Raw genomic sequence first — 26,383 nt, 5'->3', positions numbered from 1 at the left:
TTAAAAATATTGTCATAAGTGTTTTGATAACCCAAGGACTTAAATATAACCTTTCCAAAACACATTACTTTCACAGTATCATATTTTTGACAACCAACTATCTATAACTGTATCCTACTCATATAAATCTTGTCTATCCTTCAGTCATACATGATAACTATTGTACGGAACAATTTTAGTATATATTTCATAGTGAAGGTGGTTTATATTGAATTAAACACATATGTTGAGATACCAGAAATCACTGAATTAAATTACATTCACCAAGTTCAAAAGTACACTGATTTTCCCTTTCCCAACCACCAAGTGTGTGTGTGTATTCATAAACAGATACAAATCCTATTGAAAATCTGTGCCATTTAATAAGGTTAAACATTTAACAATCTAGTACAAATATTCTCATTTTTAAAAAGATACACATATGCATTTTATACAATTGTTTAAATTAAATACTAAAGGACAATACAGCTAAAATTTTCCTTATATTTTTCAATTTACAGAATCAAATCAATTGTATACAGTTATTTCCATGTATAAGAATTTTACATTTGTATGTCCTACAATTAAGAAAATCTAAATCTTAAAAATAAGTTTTAAGACATATATCCAATTATGTACAAAAATCACTGCAATTTATAGATTCAAGCTTACTTTAAAAATCATATAAATCGTGAAAAAATATACTATGAAAAATTTTGTTCTTAAAGTAGGATATCAATACATATAACCTAGTTGATCCAAAAGTATAAATAATGTTTATAAATTATAGTAGTGTCTACACTGCCCTGTCATGAAAGGAGGTATTCTTTGTAAATATGTATGAGTCTGACTTCCTTCAAGTGTTGAAATTATTTTCACTTTACCTATTTTCATTAAGTTTGTAAAAATGTATCATCTTATAAAATTGAGTACACTGACTACAATGAAACTTTTCATAACTAAAAAACATTATGAAATGAATGCCAATTATTAAGCAACTTGCTCATTAAACTATTTGTATATATAGGGTGATTTTTTTTCTTTCCTCTAAATTAAATATGAACTTAACACTTCTCTTATTCAGTAAAATTCTTGACCAAGTAGAAGCTTTTTGTTGTTGTTCACTGATCTATTTCTTCCACATTCTGAGTCAACAACATTGGCTTAAATCTGAGCTAAAGAAACAGGAGTGTTATGTTATCCGATATGAGAAATACTTTATCTTTCAAATAAATGGATCAATTAAAGAGTTCCGTAACACTAATACATGCCTATCATGAGCAAAGCACTCTTTTAGATACTATTAATAACATACTAGGTGGCAAATTTTTAAAATGAGAAAAACTAAATTACTGAGTATATAAACACTGATCAACAGTTCATTAAGAAATCTTTCAAAGAAAACCAATAAAATGCACCTAAGCCATTAAAAAAAAATCTTTTCATATGTAATTGGCACTTTACTGAATCTGGTACTTTGTCCTGGAGGATGTATAATTGAATAATACTGTCTTGGAATCATTAAAAGAAAGTGTTAAAAATAAGCAAGATCAGCAAATTACCTCCTGGAATTCTTGAGTAAAGTGAAAATACGCATATACAACGCTATTTCTGAATTCACTATAGATTGGGACACAAAGAAGATGATTATATTTTAATTGTTCTGTAAACCTTTTGTAATAAAGGACAGACTAAGTGTATATAAATTTAAAAACAAAATGTCTAGTTTTAAAGTCATGAGTTTTCAGTAATAGTTCTCAAAAATCATCACGTAAATTTAATTAGTTTACATTTTTATACCAGATATTTTCTAAATAAGCTCAAACTACTGGCAATGATAAGTAAAATAAAACAAGTTGCAAGAAGAATAGAAATATGATTATTTTTAAAATGTAAACTTTTAACTAATAATTGGCTTTTTTTCTAATTTAGTTTATTAGTTTGTTATTTCATACTTGGACAATGGGAAACGTGTGTGTATGTGTGCACATGCATGCACATGCATGAATGCATGTGTATTCTGAGGTTTTCGGTGGGCTCTGAAGGCACAAGTCTGTTTCTTACATTAAAACAAAACAAGTCCATAAATGTACAGAAAACACATTTAATTATAAAATGACAACTTTTAAAATATGATTGTCCATATTGGGTAGATAATGCTGCAATGGCAATGTGCACTCTTGGAAATGATGGCCAATTTCCCAGCTGTAAAACAATCTCCTTTTTCTATTTCATCCTTCATTTCCTGCATTGTTGAGATCACATTCTACTGAAACAGTACTCACAACTGTATTCTGATTTTGAAATGATACATCTGTGTCTAATGGTGGAGGCTTATACAAAAAGACTGCAAACCCATTGAAGAAAATGGTGATAGTTTTACAAGTAACACCTAAATATAAAAACAAAAATTAATCATGCATTTAGGCCTTTAAGTATCACAAAAATTAATTCTGAGAAATTCTTCGCAGAAACCCACTTTAAAGAGCAGTAGTAGATAGGCATTATAGATCTATGTTTTAAATTTTTAAAATTTTAGAAAGGTGGTATTCTTCAGTAAAACATTTCTATACAACCCAATGAAGCAGGCTTTAATTTTCTTTCCAAACATTAAAAATGTACAATAATTACTCTTTTCTTGGTTATGATTGTACATTCTAATAAAATAAGTATTGCATACAATTAAATAAATCTATGTTCCACTTCTAATTTTATTAACACATCATATGTATAAAAGTTGTAAGAAATGAAGTCAATGACAAAATAAAATAGCTTATAATATCCTTGAACCTAAAAAATTAGTTGTGGAATGATCAAGTCCATGATGGAAAATAATTCTAAAAATTAAAAGGCTTTGGGGTTCTTAGGAGAAAGCCTCCACAAAATGTATCACATTGAGTACTCAACCAAATTTAAATATTGACTAAAAATGTGAACCAATGAGATTCACTTCACAAGCTTTGTTTTCAAAGGACTGTGATTTTGAGCTTGGCTTTATGAAATCTGGCCAGAGTATAAGCATTTAAGTGACAGCTGAATAAACTAAATGGCCTTGCAGTATAGTTTCTGCAGTACCTAATTTGTGTTACCATTAGTATTTTACTCAAAATGTGTATTTGAAAAAACAGGAATTCTCATTGAACTAAGGCATCTATAGATTTACAGGAAAATTAGTTACATAGGTACTATCATGACAATGTTTTTAGAAAATTTAAAGGCATATATGATTTAGGGGAAAAAAATCTCACATTCATCACAGAGTAGGAAAAGGAACAATTCATTATCTCTATCTTTTGGTCAAAAAGTATACACAAAACCAATTAATTTTTAAATTCAAAAACACAGTGAATAAAGAGTGTTTCATATGTAAAAGCGTTAGAAAGATTAATTTTGCCTATTCTAGTCAATTTTTTCCCTCCAATTATATTTTTGGATTTACATATTTATTTCTTCAGTGGGTATTTCATTATTCTATCATCAAAAATTCCGACATCATTCTCTGGGTTGAAACACATTAAGATTAATAAGCTATCTTGATACATATGCCAAAATACAATCATAATCACCATGAAAATCACACATTAAGTAATAATACATACATGTATGTTTGTGTGTATGTTTATTTAGAACATCTGTTTTTTTTCTTGAATTATAATTGGTGTATAATTTATATTAGTTTCAGATGTACAAGAGTATTTTGATATTTTTAAACATTATGAAATGATCACCATAATAGGTCTAGTGACCACCTGTCTCCATTCAAAGTCCTTACAATATTACCATTTTTCATCTAAATTTTATCTTATTTTTTTAAAGAGAGAGCATGGGGGTGGGACTGAGAGAGAGGGAGAGAGGGAAACTCCAGCAAGTTTCAGAATCAGTGCAGAGCCCAACAGGGAGTTCGATTTCATAACCTTGAGATCATGACTTGTGCCAAAATCAAGAGTTAGATGCTTAACTGATGGAGGCGCCCCTACAATTTTACTGACTATACATCTTATGCTATAGGTTACATCACTGTGACCTATTTTATGACTGGAAATTTGCACCTTTTGTTCCCTTTCATCTATTTTGCCCGTCGGCTCAATCATGCCCCTCTGTCAACCACCAGGTTGTTCTCTGTATCCATCAGTCTGTTTTGTTTTGTTTCATTTCTTTGGCTTTTTTTAAATTCCATTTATAAATGAAATCATATATGACTTGTCTTTCTCTACTTGACTTATGTCACTTAGCATAATACCATCTAGGTCCATTTATGGAATCACAAATAGTAAGATTTCATTCTTTTTATTGCTGAGTAATGTTCCACTGTATATATAAACCACATTTTCTTTATCCATCCATCTACCAGTGGACACTTAGATTACTTTCAGATATTATTATAAATAATGCAGCAGTGAACACAGGGGTACATACATATATTTTTGGATTAGTGTTTTTGTTTTTATCAGATAAATTCCCAGAAACATCCAGATGTAGAATTACTAGATCGTATGGTAGTTCTATTTTTAATTTTTTGAGGAACCTCCACACTGTTTTCCATTCCTACAGTGGATGAGAGAGATTCTTTTTCTCCAAATCTTTGCCAATACTCATTTGTTCTTTTTGATAATAGCCATTCTGACTGGTGTGAGGTGGCACCTCATTGTGGTTTTGATTTGCATCTCCCTGATGATGAGGGGTGGGGAGCATCTTTTCATGCGACTGTTGGCCCTCTGGAGGTCTTCTTTGGAAAAATGTCTATCAGATCCTCTGCCCTACTTTTAATCAGGTTGTTCACTTTTGTTGTTGTTGTTATTGAGTTGTGTAAGTTCTTAATAGAGTGTGGATATTAACCCTTTATTGGCCATCTCATTTCCAAGTTTGCCTTTTCATTTGTTGATGATTTCCTTCACTGTACAAAAAAGCTTTTTAGTTTGATGTGGACCCTTTGTCTATTTTTGCTTTGGTTTCCCTTGCCTGAAGAGACATATACAAAGAAATATTGTTAAGGTCACTGTCAAAGAGCTTACTGTCTATGTTTTCTTCTAGGAGTTTTATGGTTTCAGGTCTTGCAGTTAAGTTTTTAACATATGTCAAGTTTATTGTTGTGTACGGTGTAAGAAAGGGGTCCAATTTCATTCTTTTGCATGTAGCTGCCCAGTTTTCCCAGCACCCCATTTATTGAAGAGACTGTCTTTGCTCCATTGAATGTTCTTGCCTCCTTTACTGTGGATTAACTGAGCATATAAATGTGGGTTTACTACTGGGCTCTCTTTGGTGCAATTGTAAAAGGAATTGTCTTAATCTCTCTTTCTCATATTGTGCTGTTAATGTAGAGAAATGCAAACATTTCTGCATATTAATTTTGTATCCTGCAACCTTACTGAATTAATTTTTTAGTTGCAACAATTTTTTTTGGTGGATTTCAAACTTTATGTTGAATAAAAGTAGCGAGAGGGAACATCCCTGTCATGTTCCTAATCTTGGAAGAAAAGCCTTTAGATTTTTACTGTTGAGTATTATGTTAGCTATAGGTTTGTCATATATGGTCTTTATTATGTTGAGGTATATTCTCTCTATACCTACTTCAGTAAGAGTTTTTATTACAAATGGATGTTGACTTTTTAACAATGTTTTTCCTTCAATTTCTAAGATTGAATTCTTTAAAATGTTGAGTTTTTAAAGATGTTTTTCCTTTGAATTCTGAGAAAAAACATATGTATTTTTTATCCTTCATTTTGTTAATGTCATGTGTCACGTTGACTGGTTTGTGAGTGTTGAACAAACCTTGCATCCCTGGAATGAATCCCACTTAGTCACATTGTAAGATCCTTATAATACGTTGCTGAATTAATTTTGATATTTTGTTGAGGACTTTTGCATCTGCATTCATTGGGATACTGGCCTCTATTTTCTCTTTTGTAGTATCTTTGTCTGGTTTTAATATAAGGGTAATGCTGGGCTCACCAAATAAGTTTGGAAGTGTTCCTTCCTCTTCAATTTCCTTGGAATAATTTGATAAGGATCCACATTAATTATTTAAATCCTTGGTAAAATTCACCTGTGAAGCCATCTGGAACTGGACCTTTGTTTGGCAGTTTTTTGATTATTGATTTAATTTCATCACCAGCAACTGGCCTATTTTCTATTCAGATTTTCTACTTCTTCAAGATTCAGCCTTGAAGATTATATGTTTCTAGGAATTTATCCATTACTTCTGGGTTGACTAATTTGATAGTGTATAATCATTCATAATATTCTCTTACGATCCTTTGTATTTCTGTGGTGTCCATTGTAATTTTTCTTCTATCATTTCTGATTTTCTCTGTTGGGCTCTCTCTCTTTTTTCTGATGAGTCTAGTTAAAAGCCTGTTGATTTTGTTGATTTTTTCTAAGAACCAGCTCTTAATTTCACTGATCATTTATATTGCTTTTTTAGTCTTTATTTCATTTATTTTTGTCTTGATCTTTATTATTTTCTTCCTTCTAGGAAGAAAGCCAAACTTTGGGCTTTGTTTTTTCTTCTTTTTCTAGTTCCCTTAAATGTAAAATTAGATTGTTTGAGATTTTTATTGTTTCTTAATGTAGGCCTGTATCTGTATGACTACAAACTTCCCCTTTATAACTGTGTTGCATTCCAAATATTCTGGAACATTGTATTTCCATTTTTATTTTTCTCCAGCTATTTTTTAAATTTTTCTTTTGATTTTTTTCTTTGATCCGCTGGTTGTTCGGTAGCATGTTTTTAAATCTTCACATATTAGTGTATTTTCTAGTTTTCTTCTTGTAACTGATTTCTAGTTCTATATTTTTTGTCAGAAAATATGCCTGATATAATTTGAATCTTCTCAAATTTATTAAGACTCATTTGTGACCTTGCATATGATCTATTCTGGAGACTGTCCCATGTGCACTTGAAAAGAATGTGTATTGTGCTGTTTTGGAATGGAATATTCTCTATATATTTATTAGGTCCATCTGATCCAGATAAGGCTATAGTTATCTTATTGATTTTTTTTTATTTGGATGATCTATCCATTGATATAAGTGAGGTATTAAAGGCCCTACTATTATTGTATTACTGCCTAGATCTCCGCTGACTACTGTTTTGCTTTATGTATTTATGTATTACTATGTTGGGTTTATAAGTGCTGTTACGTTGATCCCTTTATCATTATGTAATGCCCTTTTTTGTCTTTTCTTACCATCTTTGTTTTAAAGTCTATTTTATCTGAGTAAGTATTACTATTCCAGCTTTGTTTTCATTTTCATTTTCATGGAATGTCTTTTTCTATCCCTTCACTTTCAGTCTTTCACCAGCTTTAGACTGTGAGTCTCTTCCAGGTAGCATATACAAGGGTCTTGTTTTTTAATCCATTCAGCCACTCTGTCTTCTGATTATAGAATTTAGTTCATTTATATTTAAAGCAATTATTGATAGGTATGTACTTATTGCCATTTTGTTAACTGTTTTCTGGCTGTTTTGTAGTTCCTCTATGATCCTTTTCTTATTCTCTTTCTCTCTTCTCCTGTGGTTTATTTTCTTTATTGTTATGTTTACATTTCCTTTTCATTTTCTTCTTGAATTTACTATAATTATTTTATGTGTGTGGTTATTATGAAGTTCACATACAACATGTATTTAACAATCTCTTTTAAGCTGATAATTTTGAACACAAAAGTCTGATACTTTCACTTGTACCCCCCATGTTTTAGATTTTTGATGACACATTTTATATATTTTTTAAGTTCCCTTAACTAATTATTGTATTTTAAACTAACTTTACTAATTTTGTCTTTTACCCTTATAATTTGCTTTATAAGAGGCTGATCTACTACCTTTATTATTTATTTACCTTAACTGCTGAGATTTTTATTTTCATGTGTTATTAGATGCCTTTCTTTTTTAGCTTAGAGAAGTCCCTTCGTTTCTTATAAGGTCAGGGGTGATAAACTTTCTCCTTAGCTTTTGCTTACATGGAAGACTCTTTCATCTCTCTTTCAATTCTGAATGATAACCTTGCTGGGTAGAGTATTCTTGTTAATTTTTTTTTCCTTTCAGTGTTCTGAATGTGCTATTCCACTTCTTTCTGGCCTATGCAGTTTCTGCTGAAAAATCTTCTGATAGCCTTATTGGGTTTCCCATATATGTAATTTTTTCTGCTTGCTGCTTTTTAGATTCTCTCTTTATCATTTTAATTATGATTGGTCTTGGTATATTTCTCTTTGGGTTCATCTTATTTAGAACTCTCTGGGATTTCTGGACCTGGATGTCTGTTTCCTTCTCCAGATTAGGGAAGTTTTCAGTCATTATTTCTTCAAATAATTTTTGTAGCCCTTTTCTCCCACTTCTCCTTATGGGGCCCCTAGAATGCAAATGTTATTCCACCTGATGCTGTTCCAGAAGTTCCTTAAGGTATCTCATCTTTTAATTCTATTTTCATTTTGCTGTTGTTTTTCATTACTGTCTTATAGCTCACTAATTCATGCCTCTAATTCATCTATTCTACCATTGAACCCCCTAGATTGTTTTTTAGTTCAGTTATAACTTATGTTTGGTACTTTCTTTTTTTTTTAATTTTTATTTATTTATGATAGTCACCCACAGAGAGAGAGAGAGAGGCAGAGACACAGGCAGAGGGAGAAGCAGGCTCCATGCACCGGAAACCCAATGTGGGATTCAATCCTGGATCTCCAGGATCGCGCCCTGGGCCAAAGACAGGCACTAAACCGCTGTGCCACCCAGGGATCCCTGTTTGGTACTTTCTTATATTTTCTACCTTTTTTTTTAAGGTCTCACTGTGTTCATCCATTCTTTTCCCAAAATTGGTAAGCATATTTATGACCATTGTTGAACTCTTTATCAAGTAGATTGCTTATCACCATTTCCTTAAGGTTTTTTTTTTTTTTCTGAGATTTGCTTTGTTCTTTGGTTTGGAATCTGCCTTCTCATTTTGCCTGTCCTCTCTGTCTATATGTATTAGGTATAATGACTACCTCTTTCAGTCTTGAGATAGTGGACTTTTGTAAGACCCATTTCATGTTGCCCAAAACCGCAAGATCCCCTGGTTACAGAGCCAGGCTCTCTATGGATGATATCCCTCATGTAGTCTGCATGTCCTAGCTACCTATAATAGGGACACAGCTGCTGTGTGGGGTAGGTGGGGCTCAGGGTGCTCAGCCAGCCCCCAGGGTACTCAGTTTCAGCTTGGTGGGGTTGGGGTGTTCACCTGACCCAGTTGCAGCTTGTCTGCTACATTGGGAGGGTGGAGCTCAGGGAACCTACCCATCTGTTTGCATCTTGGCTGCTGAATGAGGATGGGGCTCAGGAAGCTTCCCCATACTAGTTGTGAGGTAGGTGAGCTACAGATTATTTGCCCAGCCTACTTATAGTATAGGGTAGACAGAGGATGCCCTCTGGTGCTATCAGGCAAAAGAAGTGCATGGAAAATGGCAGTCATTGATTCTGACACCATAAGTTAGGATGAGACTGTAAAAATGGTGCAAATCAGGGCTTCTGTCTCTGGATAGAGTCCCTGTAGGCTCCTGCCTCTCTAGTAGTCACTTTAAAATTAGTAAATGGGTCTTCTGTCTCATGATCTGGATGTTTTTCATTCTATTACTTTTGTGCTGGATCTCAGGATAAGTGGGTTTGCACATGAACCCTTTAAGAGCGGGACCTCTGTTCCCTATAGTTCTGCGTTTCTCTTGGTATTAATTCCTATTGATTTTCAAACCCAGATGTTTGGAGATCTTGTATTTCTAGTGTCAGTCCTTTGGGTCAGGGTGCCTGTTGTGGGACTCAAACCTTTCATTCACTGAGGAAGTGCTCTTTATTTTTGGGATCCCTCTCAATTGTGGAGTTATGTCTAGGGCAAAATGGTACACAAAGCCATGTCTCTGCCTTTCCTACTTCAGTGTGGGGTTTTTTTGTCCTTGGTTATGGGGTGCTGTGTCCAATGTTGAGATCCTTTTCTTTAGAAATTATTCTATATATAGTTATAAATATGTTGCCCATGAGAGGAGATGAGTTCTGGGTTCTCCTGTGCCACTGTCTTGAAACCTCTACTTATATTTCAATTGAAATATATTAATTCTTTAGGTTGTTTTAAATTTTTAGATATTAACTTTTACAAAATAGATACATTGGTCTACTTCCTCAATTTTCATTGTCATTTATTGCTTAACCAAGACTATCCAAGACAGACCACGAAGGCAAAAAGGGTTAAACATCACAGCTAACCTGTTAAGATATAAAATAATTTCTTACAACACACTTTAGAGCCAAAGGGTACTTCTCTACCTCAGCTCTAAGTGCCTTCCAAAGCCCAGGTAACTAGATGACAATCATTCCAGAGAGTTTCTCAGGATTGTCTTTTAAATTTTTGTAGAAGTTCAAAAAAATTTTTGAAAGAGGTTGTTAAAAAAAGTGTATGTGATTTAATGAAAGCTAAAATGTTATTCTCTTCTACTTTAGACTGAGCCTTATAACTCATTAAAGCCTTTCATAACTTGTTGTGATAACTGATTTCTGCTTCAGAATTATAGGATAGCATGGACTCAACATTACAAAACTTAAAAGTACTTAAGTATTTCATCAATCTAAATTTATCAAGAAATCACCACTTACTTATAGCTACTAGCATATGGGCCATCTTGATGTTATTATAAATCCAGCAAGCTCCTTTAGCTCCACATTCATTAATATCCCACAGAATACATGTGCTGTCTATTGTGACACCAAATATAATTGGTCCAGGTATTGTGCCTAGAAGAATTATATGTGACATAAACAATCAGTAAAGATTATAGTCTATAGTTAACAGGTTGTTATACACATAGTTATACATATATCTTATAAAAATAAGACTAGGAATTAATCTGCCCATATACAAATCGATCAGGTTATATACAAATAAAAGAGATAAGAAGAAATACAGATAAAACACTCTAAATAATTATATAATTACTATATACTTCTAATCAATTCAAAGTTATTTTAATAAAAAAATTGGCATATATTGGGTTAACACTTAGCTAAGTAAATATTTTAATCCGCTGTTTTTCTAATTTAATGAATGTGCCTTTGAAATTAGCTATTCTCCTTTTTTTTTGAGATTTATTTATTTTAAAAAAGAGAAAGAGAGTGAATGCAGGGATGGGGAGAGGGAGAGAGAAACTTTAGCAGACTCTTCATTGAGCTCAGAGCCTGACATGGGGCTTGACCTCATGACCCTGAGATTAGGACCTGAGCCAAAAACAAGAGTTGGATGCTTAGCTGACTGAGCCACTCAGGGGCACTAACTATTCTACTTTTAAAATATCAAAAGTATTGATGTATAATATAAGTGCTGAACTACAGCATATATGTGTATGTGCATGTGAATGCATGAGAGTGTACATGTGTATGCACACATGTACACACAATCATACTAACATATCTGGGAATATATCTTAAATCACACATCCTTTCCCTCACATGAAGTCATGAGGCACTAAACTTTAACATATTTAAAGAGTTTCCAACTGTTACAAGTCAAATATATTTCTTAGACAAAGATTTTAACTACTGGAGCACCTGGGTAGCTCAGTTGATTAAGCGTCTGCCTTTTGCTCAGGTCATGATCCCAGGATCCTGGGAACTAGCCCCACATCCGGCTCCCTGCTCAGTGGAGAGCCTGTTTCTCCCTCTCCCCTTGTTATCCCCTCTGCTTGTGTACTTGCTCTCATGCTCTCTGTCAAATAAATAAAGAAAATCTTAAAAAAAAAAAAAAAAAGGGTTTCAACTACCTCCAGCATGACCTGCAGCATGATAGTGTCAAAAGAGCACTGGTGAGATTAAGGATATCATTTCCTAGTCTCATTTTCACCAAGAATTGTGTACCTATGGGGAAATCTCTAAATCTCTCAGAGCCTTAATTTATTCATCTGAAAATGGAGAAGTTGGTCCAGATGATCTCTAATGCTCCTGCTTTTGGTTTTCGTTTTTATAAATGATCTCAATATTATGTGTATAATATTGTAGGTATAATTATATAATTTTATGTATAATACAGTATTTCTGTCCTTCTATTTCTTCCTACATCTGGAACCTTATAATTTTTTTCCATAAAAATCTTCCATCAATTCTCAACTAGCCATAATATCTATACCAAATTTTCATTAAAATATTTCAACTCACTAATTTTCATTGTTACAATATAATTATGTCCCAAATGGAGATAAATGCTGGGAGAAAAGGAATTACCATAGTTATAAATAAGATTTCATCATAATTTATGTTGGTAATAGGTTTTACATGAATAGAAAAGATTTATGTATTTTACTATGCTCTATTAAACAAATGTTCATGATCTTATGTTGTATTTTAAATAAATATGATATACTCTTTAAAGTTATGTTTGTAACATAATTGAAAACAATAGTTAACCAATCAGGTAGGTGAAAAGTAAAGTCATTATTTTCTTATGTGATACATAAATAATACATCTTGAATATTAGAAAACAGCTTTCTTCAGTGACAATTATGTAGTTTTCCATGACATTTAAATTAATTATTTTCTTGGCATACACCATAAATGAGTAAACCAATAACACTAATGGACAAAAATAACCAACATTCACCAACGAATTAAGAAAAATGGCATACCTAATAATCGAAGCAGCATAAACTGTATTCCCAATGCTAGGGACCGTTGCTTGTGATGAACACACCTGGAGATATCAAATACATATTAAACCAAAAGCGGCCGTATAGTATATTTGCTCTTTGAGCAAATTTATTTCTATGACAGCTTAGCATTTCTACATTAAAGTAAATGTTATGTCCATTAAATAAACTATTTGTAACAGCTTATATACAGTTCAACCTTTCTGGAATTGTAAAAGAAGAAAAATGTTATGTGACCTAACACACTACAAATAATACCGAAAAATAGTCAGATAAAGTTTAACAAATATATTGAACATGTATGAATTGTAATATGTAAAAAAGAAAAGACATTTATTAATAAGACTTATTTTTTACTATCCTTTAAGTCACAAGCAAATAATTCCTATTCTAACTTACTGACTTTGAGACAGAGATCATATCTATGATATAAGGTACAAATTTGGGTCAGTGCAAAACAGTTGCTGAGGCTTAATCTGATTCAACAAGGATTCTTTAAGTAATGATTATCAAAGATGAATGCTACATGATGCTGGCACACAAGAGTTAGGAGATAAAAGAGATCAACATGCAGTTGAAAGGTGATGTAGATAATTTTTCATAAACAAAGTTTTAAAAAAGCATTTTCTCAATTCTCTAAATAACTTGTATGTCCATGTAGGATAATATTAACAGACTATTTAATACTTTTGGACAGAATTTCTATAATTTCTATTTGACAAAAAAGTATGTGAAAAGGTAGTGTAAGGGAACGAAAACTGAAGAATAAAAAAGCTAGAGTTTGTTAGGAAAGACAGATAGGCTGATGACCTTACGAAAAGGCAGACAAAATATTTTTATCAAGTGATGTAGAAGGAGAAAGAGCAATTTGAAAGCTTAAAACACTGCTCAGAGCCAGGAGGCAGTTAGCTTCTCATCTAGTAGATCACTGTTTACAGGAAGGCTGAATAAAATTCTGTCATTCTGACTCTGACACATGTGGAATGCACTTTATTTCCATCATGCTTAAATACAGTCAAACAGCTTAAACTGAAGCCTCATGAAAGTGGCAGAGAAACTAAAATCAGGCATATTCCATGTAGGCAATATTAAGACATTTTCATATGATCATATTTAAACCTCATTCACCTAGGGTTCAATGAAGTAGAACTTCATTAGGGTAGAGTCCAATGCCATAGAACTAGTGACCTTATAAGAACCAAATTACGATTGGAACCAATGGTCAGTAATAAACCCCAAATGAATCCTTGAGTCCATTTTCTATTCACCCAACATGTCTTAGGAATGGCAATTTTCACAATATAATATATACCTTAGGATGGACACAGTTATAGGAGTACCAGCCATAAATGTAAAAACAATTGTAGCAAACAAAATGCCAAGGAATATAGGCAAGTTTGCACAGCGATTTTCACATTTTCCAGCTTTAGCTTCAAAATCAAAACTTGCCAAAGTAGGTGTTATTTCTACATTCCTCTCAATACAGGAACAGTTGTGATATACCTAGAAATAGTAGACAAGAAAATATTGAAAGTACTTATCTTGAAAACATATATTTTTAAAATATTTATTTATGTTAGAGAAAGAGAGTGTGAAAGGGGGAAGGGAAAGAGTGAGAAGGAGAGAGAGAATCCTCAAGCAGACTCCTCACTGAGCACAAAGCCCAACATGGGGCTTAATCCCAGAACCCTGGGATCATGACCTGAGGTGAAATCCAGAGTCAGTAATTTAACAGATTGAGCCATCTAGGTGCCCCTCTTGAAAATATATTTTATCATTTTAAGTGATCTCTATACATGGCAAACACTTTACATAGTCTTGATCTATACATAATAAATAATGCTGGGAAGGAATAATTAACACTTAAAAATTAAGCAAGTGAAAATAAGGGGTCATATTTTATGGCCCGTATTTGAGTTTTGTGTTCATTGTCTCAAGTTGTAACCTATTATTGACTCTTGACTTATGAAATAAATTGACAAGAATAAAAAATTATCAGGTCTCACATTCTAAACTACTTTTAATGGATCATAATTGTTCAAATAGTTTTCCATTATAGAAGACAAAGAAGCAGGGAGAGTGACAATCTATCTACACTAGTTTCAAAGGACAAACACTGTAATTTTAACAAGTGCACAGTAAAATAGACTAATACATCATAATTCTCTGGGGGGAAAAAAGTCCTACTTTCAACTAAATCACTATAACTTTCTGAACTTTTTGTAACTGCTTTACTAAAAGCAAACTGTATGTCTTCTAGGATGACACTTATGACAATCAAAAACTTGAAGTTATTACTTCATTATCCAAAAGGTTATTTTATATATAAGCATAAAATATTAACTATTTAATACATACATATTTAATTAATAATATAAAGTGTTAGAAGGAAACATGTAAAAAGATCACAAGTATAACTTTCAAAGGAAAAGAACTGAGAGTTTAAGTTCATTAGGCATAACTATTTTTTAAAGATTTTTTATATCTCAATTCTATCCTTACTATAAATATTTTTACAAGTCTAACTCCTCAATAAAAGTCATACTAAAGCCAAAGAAGTCAAAGGAAATCATTCCTTTATTATTCTGAAGGCCAGAAATCTTTTTTTTTTTTTTTTTTAGTGCTAAAGTCAGTCTAGGGTCCTGGGATCGAGTCCCGCATCAGGCTCCCTGCGTGGAGCCTGCTTCTCCCTCTGCCTGTGTCTCTGCCCCTCTTTCTTTTTTTTTTTTTTTTTTTTTTTTTTTTTTTTTTTTAAGATTTTATTTATTTATTCATAGAGACACAGAGAGAGAGATCTGCCCCTCTTTCTCTCTCTGTGTCTCTCATGAATAAATAAATAAAATCTTGTAAAAATAATAAAAATCTGTAAGTTAAGTAATATGAAAAAATGTACATTGTTTCTCATATTCTCACACCTGCAGGAAGGAGTGACGAATATAGTAGGAGTACCTAACTGTATTTATTGCACATAAAATCATTAAAGATATGTGTATATGTGTACACACATACACACATAGATTTATGTGTGTATGTATGAACATGCAAACGTGTATAACCACACGTTGTAACCCACAAATATATCCATGTTGGTTTTAGAAGAAATCTAATTTTATGGATCATTCCAATTATCTATTTATACTTATTTACATAGAAATCTTTTCCTGCAATCTCAAACTTCTCTTTGTATGGGAAAAGGAATGCGGTTTCATGATTCTACATTTCAAATAGTCAAGATTGTGCTCTTTTGTCATGTATTTCTTATTTATCTTATTCATTGTGATCCCTTACACTATAGCATGTATGTATTTCCCTCAGGCCTTCTCAAAGTTAACACATTATCTATTAATGTATAACATTATGTGCTACCGATAATTTGAATGCCATTTTTCCCCAAAATTCTTAAATTTAGCTAACATGAAATCTTTAGATTGTAGATGTAGTACAATAAAATTCTATTGGACTCTCTTAAACCATTTCATTTTTTAAAAAATCCTATGTAGGTAAACTAATATGCATTCTAATCTAGAATTAAAAGTAAATTTGTATTTGAGAATTAATTAATTTGGCTGAGAAAAAATAAAATATAAAAAGGTAAATAATATTTCACTCTTATTTCACTCCACTTTGCCTGAGCTCTACCCTCTTAACCAATTTAAAGCATTCAATACATTATTGTTGACAATAGGCACAATGTTGTACAGCAGATCTCTAGAGTTTATTCATCTAACTTGACTGAAACTTTATGTCTGGCTTCTGAATGGCCCCTCCTGGGCAGCAAGGAAGAACTAGAACCACTAAATTCCACTAGAGGGATAAAGATGGTCGTCCATAAATATACAAAGACACTGCCTCATTAAAGTAAAGCAGAAGACACGAGTTACCTTTGGATGTCTTTTTGAAGTAGAATTTGCACAACCTGCAAAGCAGGGAGAAAAATACTGGATTCCATCTCCTCCGCAGATAGGATAATAATATGATCTCAAGCAGTGACAATTGCTATTACAAGGAGCGGTCAAGTTTCCCAGATTTCCTGTCCTGTTAACAAGAAATTAAATGAGGGCAAATTATCTGTATTGTAACTTTTAATGAACAGTTCAGAAGCCTTGCTACATCTTCCATTCAGTCATTTATTTACTCACTTAACACATATTTAATTACTGAATGAGTAAAACAAATAAAATGTCTGTCTTTTCACACAGAATTTAATTTCTTATGGGAGAGAGAGGAAGTATGAGCAATACTTGTATAATGCGTGCCAGTGATTAGAAAAACAGGCAGAGAAAGCAAATAAAGCAAGGTTTCTCATTTGGTACATTACTCTTTTTTTTTTTTTTTTTTTTTTTTTGTACATTACTCTTTCAAGGGGTGGTAGGGAGGAGAGTGCTGATTTTGTGGATTGTAGGATGCTTAGCAGCATCCCTGGTCTCTACCCACTAGATGCCAGTAACACTCCCTCAGTTATGACAACCAAAATTTCTACAGACGTTGCCTAATTTCCCTGGGGTGTAGGCAAAATTTTAAGTCTAGAAGGATGAATAAAATAATGGTATTCAGCATACTCATTTTATCAGTGGGAAAACTAGGGCCCAGAGAGATTAAATCACTTTTCCTGTCTTTGCCAAATATTCCTGGTTCCCAGGCTCAGTTGTGTTCCAGACTGCCTCTTATTAGGATGCAATATGTTTGTTAATATAAAGGGTTACCCTAATCAAAGATACTTCTCGAGTCCCTATTTATTCATTCATTCAACCAATAAACTGAGCAAATGCTAGACTGTATGCTAGGTATCAGGAATACAAAGCTGAGTAAGGCAGTTGCTGTCCTCAAAGATTTCACAGTCTAGGAGTAGAGATGGACACAGATAATTATACACTAATATGGTGAGTGATTAAAAGCTTTTGCAAAATACACTTTAGAAGCATGGAAGAAAGAAAGGCAAAATTTGAGTGAGACTCTTTAGGAGCAAGGCACCTGGGTGGCTCAGGGTTGAGCATCTGCCTTTGGCTCAGGGTGTGATCCCGGGGTCCAGGGATCGAGTCCTGCATCAGGCTCCCTGCAGGGGCTTGCTTCTCCCTCTGCCTGTGTCTCTGCTTTTCTCTCTGTGTCTCTCATGAACAAATAAATAAAATCTTTTAAAAGAGAAAAGAAATAAAGAGATAGAGACAAAGACATAGAGAAAGGAAGGGAGGGAAGGAGGGAAAGGGAGGAAGAAGAAAAGGTGGGGGCAGGGGGAGCAGAGCGAAAGGGATAATAAAACCCCTCCTCATAGTAACCATGAAGCTAACACTCCTGCACTGGGAGGTCAAAATCAGTAAATGAGTGATTTATCTAAAGATTAGAAGATAATAACCACTATGTTGGAAAATGATGATATTTAAGGGGTTGGTGGAGAATCAGGAGCTCATTCATGAAAGAAATAGACTGAAGGATAGAAAAAAAAATGGAAACAAATCAGTCCAAGTTTGAAGGAAAGGTGATCAGAGTGTAAAATGTAAGTAATTTGTCACTCTGCCTGGAGTCTCTTCTAATCTATTCCATAGGCTGCTGCTCAATTTCTTTATCAAGCACTGTTTTACTCGCAAAAGAAAGCATTCTGAACTACCTATACCTAGCTTACAATATAGATATAGGAGTACAGTGACTAGAAAAATACTACCCCTTCAATTCCAGAAACAGCCTCTACACGGTTTTTAATTTAAATTTTCCAATATATAATTCTCATACTCTCAATAAGTGACTATTTCATTTTAAAACATGAAAACATTATGATACAAACTTCTCTTCAAGAAACAAAGAAACAAAGAAATATAGCATATATCCCTTATTATCAAGCCCATATATGCCACTTAAGCCTATATATTTTATAAACCTTTACTGCAAAAGGTAAAGGAAACTATTATTAGGAAAATAGCCAAAGCTTGCAAAGTATATTAAATGGACTTAATATATAGTATTTTAAAAATGAATAAGTATTTTAAATTTTAAAATTTTTGAATATTTAAAAAATAGATATATGCACACATCTGTCTATATGAGCAACATGTGTATGACAAATAGAATTTAAATGCTGATTTCTTATTTGAATCCAAACTACTCTATAATTATGCCTCTACCATAAGCAAAGATTTCCCTAAATGTATTACAACATCCTAATAGGTATGCTTCTTTAAGGTGCTGTTTCAGATAAGAAAAGAAATTCTAGCTATAGACCAGATAGAGAAAAAATATTGTGTGTACTTGGTACAGTATTTCATATTTTATGAGATGCTAAGTATAAAGTAAAACACAAATCACCATTATTAGCACTGATTAACAAAACAGACTCAAATTGCCTATATTGTCAAGGCAGTAAAAGAACCATAGGGATTTTTAATAACTAATAGACTTTTAGAAATGACAGTCTCCTTTCAATTGTTGTGCCCACATTAAACATTTAAGAATTAATTCATGTAACATATTATAAATATTATTAATATCCACTAAAATAATCAGTATTGTTGTTCTTAAGTTTTTTATGTATATCGTTTAACAGGGTTTTAATTAAACTTATCAATAAGCCTCACTAAATAATTCATAGTCAAAAAAGCTGTTTCTAACCACCTGTGATTACATGGCATGGGGAAAGCCTACAGCAATCTACTAAAAATGTTCCATTTTCATAACTTCTTTCACTAACAAGTTATTTCTTGAGCTTCTTTTTTTTAAGATTTTATTTATTTATTCATGAGAGACACAGAGAGAGAGGCAGGGACACAGGTAGAGGGAGAAGCAGGCTCCCCACAGGGAGCCCGATATGGGGCTTGATCCCAGAACCCTGGGATCATCATCTGAGCCAAAAGCAGATGCTCAATCACTGAGCCAGCCAGGAGCCCCATATTTCTTGAGCTTCTTAGTCTATTCTTTATTCCATATACTACTTTTTCTTATACACGTTTTTTTTTTTAAGATTTTATTTATTTATTCATGAGAGACACACAGAGAGAAGCAGAGACACAGGCAGAGGGAGAAGCAGGCTCCATGCAGGGAGCCCGATGTGGGACTCGATCCCAGGACCCTGGGATCAGGCTCTGAGTCAAAGGCAGATGCTCAACCGCTGAGCCACCTAGGCATCCCAATACACGTTTCTTGAATGAGGCTACCCATAATATGTACATTTTAATATGCAGCACACAGAGCTAAAACTGAAAATTTGGGGCCACATACCGCTCAAACTAACACCTTCTCACTTGTCTTCCTTCCTGTCCATAGACTAAGGACAATTTATCTGGTAGTAACTCTTGTTTAAGGTAAAACAAAACAAAACAAAAAAATAGATTCACATCTACATTATTCATTTTTCACGAAGATTAACAAGTGTTAACCTATCCAGAACTTTCTGTTCTTCTAAAAGGAACATAAAAAAAAAAAAAAAAAAAGTAGTTCCTCGGGATATGTTTGGGTGAAGTTTGTAGATATTAAAGTTAGGTCTGCAGAGCTTACCTCTACCTACTTTTCAGCATCTCCAGAAACTCTGATTTACAGTTACATAACCTAAGTCTCATTCAAACTGGTTCCTGAACCTAGCCTTTACTTTCTAGCATTTATGGCTAACATATTCCCCCTCAGCCTTTCTCTCTTCCCAAAACTCTTTGTATCCTTAAAGGATATGTAAGCCCATACTCTTCTGAATCTAATTAAAGGAAACTGAAAAGCCCTCCTTTTGAATTTCATAGCCTTTTGAATGTCTCTCATTACCTAATGCATTGTTCATTTACCTTTTTGTTTCCCCCATCTCTCCTGCTACATTGTAAACTCCTTTAGAGCAGGGATTTTGTCATAAAAGTCAGCCAGAAGATGTAGTCAACAAATGTTGAATAAATGTAATAGAAATGAACTTAGCATTGCTTCAGAATGCTCAGCATCTCATTAATGTAAAAGAATGACAGAAATGAACAGCAATTGCAAATCATAATTGTTACTGGCAAACTCATGCAAACAAAGTACATTCTATTTAGGTTACCTGAATGTCATATTCTAAAAAACCGTGGAGTCCTTGACCTGGATGGAGTACTAGCTCCCTCATCTGCCTCAAACACATGCAATGAAACAATGAAAGCAGCAATACAGGCTATAAATGCATCTCAGTGCAATGCCAACCTGCCTGATCACCTAACTCACAGTTTGGGATTTCAAAACCAAACAAGGCAAAGAAAGATAAAATGATCACATCAGTTACAGGTAAAAATATGCTTATGGGTCAGAACAACAAGAAGGCATTTCTTTCTCTCCAATAAACATGAGCTTCTAAAATAGAAAAAAAATAATAAACAAAAAAATAGAGTAGAAACAATAATAATTAGTATAACCTAGGACTAGTTTCATTTAATTTCTCTCCTAGATTATTTTCAACCCACCTAATACATGAATTTCACCATAGGGAATCACCTCTATTTTTCAAGACTTTCAATAGCAACATCAGATAAGAAATTCCCCCCTAGGATGTGAATCCCTTCAGCACAAAGATTCCGTTATACTAATCTTTGTATCCCTCAACACGGTATCCAGGATAGAACAGATGTCCCTTAATTACTCTCTGAATAAATATCCAACATTTAATAAGATGTCAGTTATTTAAACTACAAAACAAGGGACACCTGGGTGGCTCATTGGTTGAGCCTCTGTCTTCGGCTAAGGGTGTGATCCCGGGTCCTGGGATTGAGTCCTACGTCAGATTCCCTGTGGGAAGCCTGCTTCTCCCTCTGCCTATGTTTCCACCTCTCTCTGTGTGTCTCTCATAGATAAATAAAATCTTTAAAAATAAATAAACAAGCAAACTAACTAAAATAAAAAAAACAACCTATATATCCTTACATAGGAGAAAGCCTTCCAATTTAAAAAAAAAAAAAGCCAATCTTTCATTAATTTACTCAAGAAAGCGTGTACTCTGAAATATACACATAGTTTATTACCCTTACATTAATATCAAAAGCACTGAAATATATTTACCCATTATATGATTCAGACACACCAGCAAATGGCTCATTTTCACAGTTGGCATAAACAAATACAAAACTCAGAGCAAATGCAACTAAAGATGTAAGCAAAGCAAACTTCATTGTGTTTTTACATGTCATTTTGAGTTTTGAAACAAGGACACCACCTAAAATCTGACCAAGAGCAGCTCCAGGAATTAAAACAGCCCCTGATGAGAAAGAAGACACAGAGAGTGAGAAAACATACATGCGTACTCAATTACTCATATGAGAATTGGAAAACATCAAAAACAAGCACAGTATTAACATATGAATATTATTTAGCCATTTAGAAACACCTGAATAAATGATATAATGGTTATATCAAGAGGTTAATAAAATTAATGTTTTGAATATTAAGATTGACAAATATGCTCTTTAGCTCTACAGCTTCTGTATTTCTCATTCATAAAACAGACTGTCAAATGTCAGAAAATTAGAAACTTGTATCAAACTAATATAGTAAATTTTAAAAAGAGGGCTATCAAAAATGATACACTATTCTGATAAGCATTTAATGTGGTAAAGTAAAATTATTAGATTAAATTCGAACAAAGAAGAAAATGGTTTACCTGCAAGGGTGGCTGCAAAGCTGGAAGACAATCCAAACTGATTTTCTATAAATTTAGGTAAAAATGTAGCAAACCCAGTAGTAATTAAGGCTTCTGAAGAAGTTGAAAGAACTAAACACATAAAGACAGTATTCCCCATCAAATTCTAAAGAAAAAATATAGTTCACCAAATGAATAACTATGCTTATATTACAAAATGTAGCATTAGAATCAGCAGCATGATGAAATGGCAAATTTTTAATAAATACAATATAATTATAAATTTCAGCATTTTCTCCAGTACCAAAGCATAAGTACAGAATACTAATAGCTTTATATATACTACAACGAGAACATTTATACATGCAGCACCCAGAGAATTGATAGGTGATTCATCAAGAGGGTGACTGTGCCTTATCATATGCAGCGACTGGGTAAAGAAGGTAAAAGCCAGCTTGGAAAGTTTCCCTTTCCCAGTCGATTATAAATCTCCATACATTAAATCTATCCCTTGCCTGATTTGTTTTAGTGTGCTCTGAATCTCCATGTCTAGTAAGCGAAGAACTCAATTACAAGTACAGATGAGAATGGTCTCTAAGTATCAAATCTGTAGTGTTCCATGGGTAAAGGACTCAATAGTTAAGAACCTTAGGTAGTAATAATTTTAAAGAGAGGTCCACATTGCTTGGTCTTTGAGAAAAGATTCTCAGAATCTTTTTTAATCTATTGGGGGAGAGAATAGAGATTAATTAGGTCAATTTAATCTAACCATAAAGTGAAAATCAAATTATAGTGCTGGAATATTAAGTGCAAAAGAAATTTCATTAAATCAAACAAAATACACACATGCACAGACCCACATAGATGAGTCACAAAAGGGCAAGATAAGAGAGTTTTAAATCAGATTCAGATGATCTAACATAAGAATAACAATAATGACAAAAGGAGAAAAAGTACCCAAATGAAAACATTCAATACTTTTTAAAAAGGATAATAGCAGAAAGTATTTAAATCATCAGATTAAAAAAATAATGGATTCCTAGAAAGGATTAATGAAAAAAATCACCTGACAAGGATTAATGAAAAAACACATACATAGAGGCATAACCTAACAAATTGACTGAAATTGCAAATAAATGAAAAAAAATGTATAAATTTGCAGATGGAGATGAAAAAGAATCACACTAACATGGAACTTCTTAACTACAATACAATTAACCAGAAAAGAGCAAGGTAACACCCACAGATTTCTGGGACTAAAAGAATGTGATCCAAAAGTGTCCATCCAGTCAGAAGTATCATTCAGTATTCAAGGATACTTAGATGGCATCTTGTCTGAGGAAAACTAGCAATATAATACTCTACCCAGAGGGTTCTGAATCGGAATCAAGACCATGAAGCATGAAACCTTGAAGCAGGAATTTTAAAAAGCAGTGGTGAGTTAACCCTTGATAGTAATACACACAAGAATTTATAAAAGAAAACAGAAGTTGGAATTAAAAATCATGAACAATCTCAGCAAAACACAAGATTGTGCCTACCTGGGAGAAAACAGAGAGTTGAAAAGTAGGATAAATGGAAATAAGAACATTTCAGGCTTTCATTTGAGGAGGAAAATGAAAATAATTGAAAGGTAAATAATTTTCAAATCTTGAAAAGGTGAAATTAGAGACTCCTGTATGTACAAAATTTTTATGATGCTATATGGGAAGAATGTCATTCTTAGGAGTACGACAGAATAGACCATACCATTGTTTCTTTAACCTCAAATTCAAACCAAGTAACCACTAACTGCCACTTCTTTCACAAGGGAAAAATATCGGTTTGACATTCTCAAATAGGTATTAACAATTCAGTGATAACCAATTGATTCCACTACATTAGGGAAATGGCATAGAATAATGATTGGCTGCAGTCCTAAGGAGGAACCACTGAATATTGATATTGCCAAGAAGATAACTCATGTTCTTTCAACCATTTTACCCTGGAATAGCTCTCATTTACTCCAAGCATAATAAAATTAAATCTGAAGAGTTATTTATTTATAAAAGCTAGAACCATAGTAAATAGGCAAATGAAAATGAATTGTGAAATATTTGTCTGTGAATATGTATATATTTACTCGTGTTTATGTAATACATATATATATCTACCTATTTAAATGTGGAGGGTGTGCGTGTGTCTATGCATACACAGTGTTATTTTACCTTTAGAGCAGTTGGAAAATCTTTCAAACTTGTTCCAAAATTCTCCTCTGTGTCTTTTAAGGAACTACTCTTTTCCTTATGAGTCTGGCAAGTTCTTTCACTATGAAGTTTTGCTGTACCTAAAAAAAAAGTAAATGTACTTGTTCTATCACTTCATTTTTCACTTTTTATTTTTTCATTATCTTTTAAATTTTTTTCATTCTCATTTTTTAAATGCTTACTTTTTAACTGACACGTATTTCTACAAATATACAAATTCTGTAACGTAAGAAGCCAGTTTCTCTGTCAACAAAATTGCACAAATATCTATGTATGTAATTTGTCTGTCCTGAGAGCTAGTATTATTCCTATTGGCTAAGGAGGTTCCAGCAAGTCTAAATATTAAGATGAGACATTTTTGTTCCAATGACATATTCATTCCCTTTATTTAAAAATATCTCTTAAATTCTCTTCTTCCTCTAGAATGGATCTCTTTTTTTCATCCATTATATATGAAACAAAGTATGTTTGAGGCTTTTTCCCTTTACTCTCTTTAATATACTTTGCAGATGAAACATTTACCATGTATTACCATATCCCTTTGATTTTTAATAATGGCACCCTGAATAAATCTGAGAAAAAAGCCAATATATGGAATTATAAGTTGGATGGTCTAGGGTAGAAAAAAAAAATCAATGAATTCACCTACTTCTACTCTGCTAACTTTTCTTTTGCCCATTCCGAAAAATTAATCATCTATCCTTCTGCATATGACAACAGAAAGAACTATTTAACCTTCTGCCTAGAGAAAAATATTTCAACAGATAATGTATTTGAACTATATGATTATATAGAAGCAAAATTTTACAAAGAAAGGAATGGATATTCTTTTCTATTAACCTTTTCTTTTTAGGAAACTAATATTGAAATATGGTGATAATGAGTATACTACAGTATTACTTTGATGACAAATGAAAAAAAAGGTACTGGTACTCTCATCAACAAATATCAATGATTTAAGGCAGATTGACTATTGGTGAGTGAGGAACTGAACGCAAACTAATAGTTTGAAAGATCTCGTATCTTGCATATACATAAAGCAAGATTCCAGAAAACACACAGGAAACAAATTTATTATTAAGTATATTTATAATGATATATTATTACTCATATTACATATTATTATAGTATTATATATGTTATTACTATGTTATTAATATATATTATTAAGTATATAAATATAATAAGAAAGTGAATACATATAGTTTTATTGCTTTTATTAATTGGAAATAAAGGAAAACCATGAGTATTTCGATAGCTACCCAGTATTTCCTAAAGACAAAAATATCCAAAAGTTTGCATAGGCAGACAAATGAAATTCTATAAAACAATGAATTTTCTAGGTATCTTACAAATTATAAGCAACCCTTGGCCTAACAATTGGTTTTAAAGAAGATATGTTTACCTGGTAAATGTTTTGGAAAACATAAAAAAGGTATTATCAAAGACCAAGCAAAGATCCAACACAGAAGAAATCCGATCCACCATGCCCCCAGCCATCGTGGATCATCTTCAGAGATACCTATGCTATGTGATAGAAAAACAAAATATATAAAAAAAAAGAAAAACAAAATATAAAAGTTAACTCTACCTTGTTCATTAAAATGCAGTTATGATAAGTATATACTTTGCAATTCAGCATATATATAGGGGAATAGTATTATAATATCCGACATTTAAACTGAGTCATTGCAATGAATCAGACAACAGACAGCAGGCATAAATGAGAGCTATAATGGCTTACAAAGCATTTCAAATGGCAATGTGACATAGAAATATAAAATATTTAATAGTAAATATAAGTATGCTAAATATCTGGAAGCATACATAGAATTTCTGAACATTCTTTACCTAACTTTGGCTAAGTTTTTCTTCTCTACTATACTGAATACATCTTATAGCAAATCACTGATCTGTGTTAAAAGTCCGTACACTGTGCTTCAA

The 26,383-nt window shown here is 32.7% G+C and overlaps 1 protein-coding gene across 1 annotated transcript in view; it reads right to left on the bottom strand.

Moving 5' to 3' along the window:
- Positions 1–337: 337 nt before the first annotated feature.
- The window catches only part of SLCO4C1 (solute carrier organic anion transporter family member 4C1), a 76,152-nt gene continuing 50,106 nt past the window's right edge, over positions 338–26,383 (bottom strand). The window contains exons 5-13 of the mRNA XM_072789474.1: positions 25,845–25,966; positions 24,401–24,519; positions 22,215–22,359; positions 21,617–21,812; positions 16,513–16,666; positions 13,944–14,134; positions 12,611–12,675; positions 10,592–10,729; positions 338–2,371 (exon numbers count right to left, since the gene is read on the bottom strand). Of these exons, the coding sequence (XP_072645575.1) occupies positions 2,211–2,371; positions 10,592–10,729; positions 12,611–12,675; positions 13,944–14,134; positions 16,513–16,666; positions 21,617–21,812; positions 22,215–22,359; positions 24,401–24,519; positions 25,845–25,966 (1,291 nt within the window). The 3' untranslated portion in view covers positions 338–2,210. The remainder of the gene's footprint in view (positions 2,372–10,591; positions 10,730–12,610; positions 12,676–13,943; positions 14,135–16,512; positions 16,667–21,616; positions 21,813–22,214; positions 22,360–24,400; positions 24,520–25,844; positions 25,967–26,383) is intronic.

The sequence above is a fragment of the Canis lupus genome, chromosome 2 (assembly GCF_048164855.1).
Source record: "Canis lupus baileyi chromosome 2, mCanLup2.hap1, whole genome shotgun sequence".
Taxonomy (NCBI): Eukaryota; Metazoa; Chordata; class Mammalia; order Carnivora; family Canidae; genus Canis; species Canis lupus.
This window is presented reverse-complemented; position numbering and strand designations above follow the sequence as displayed.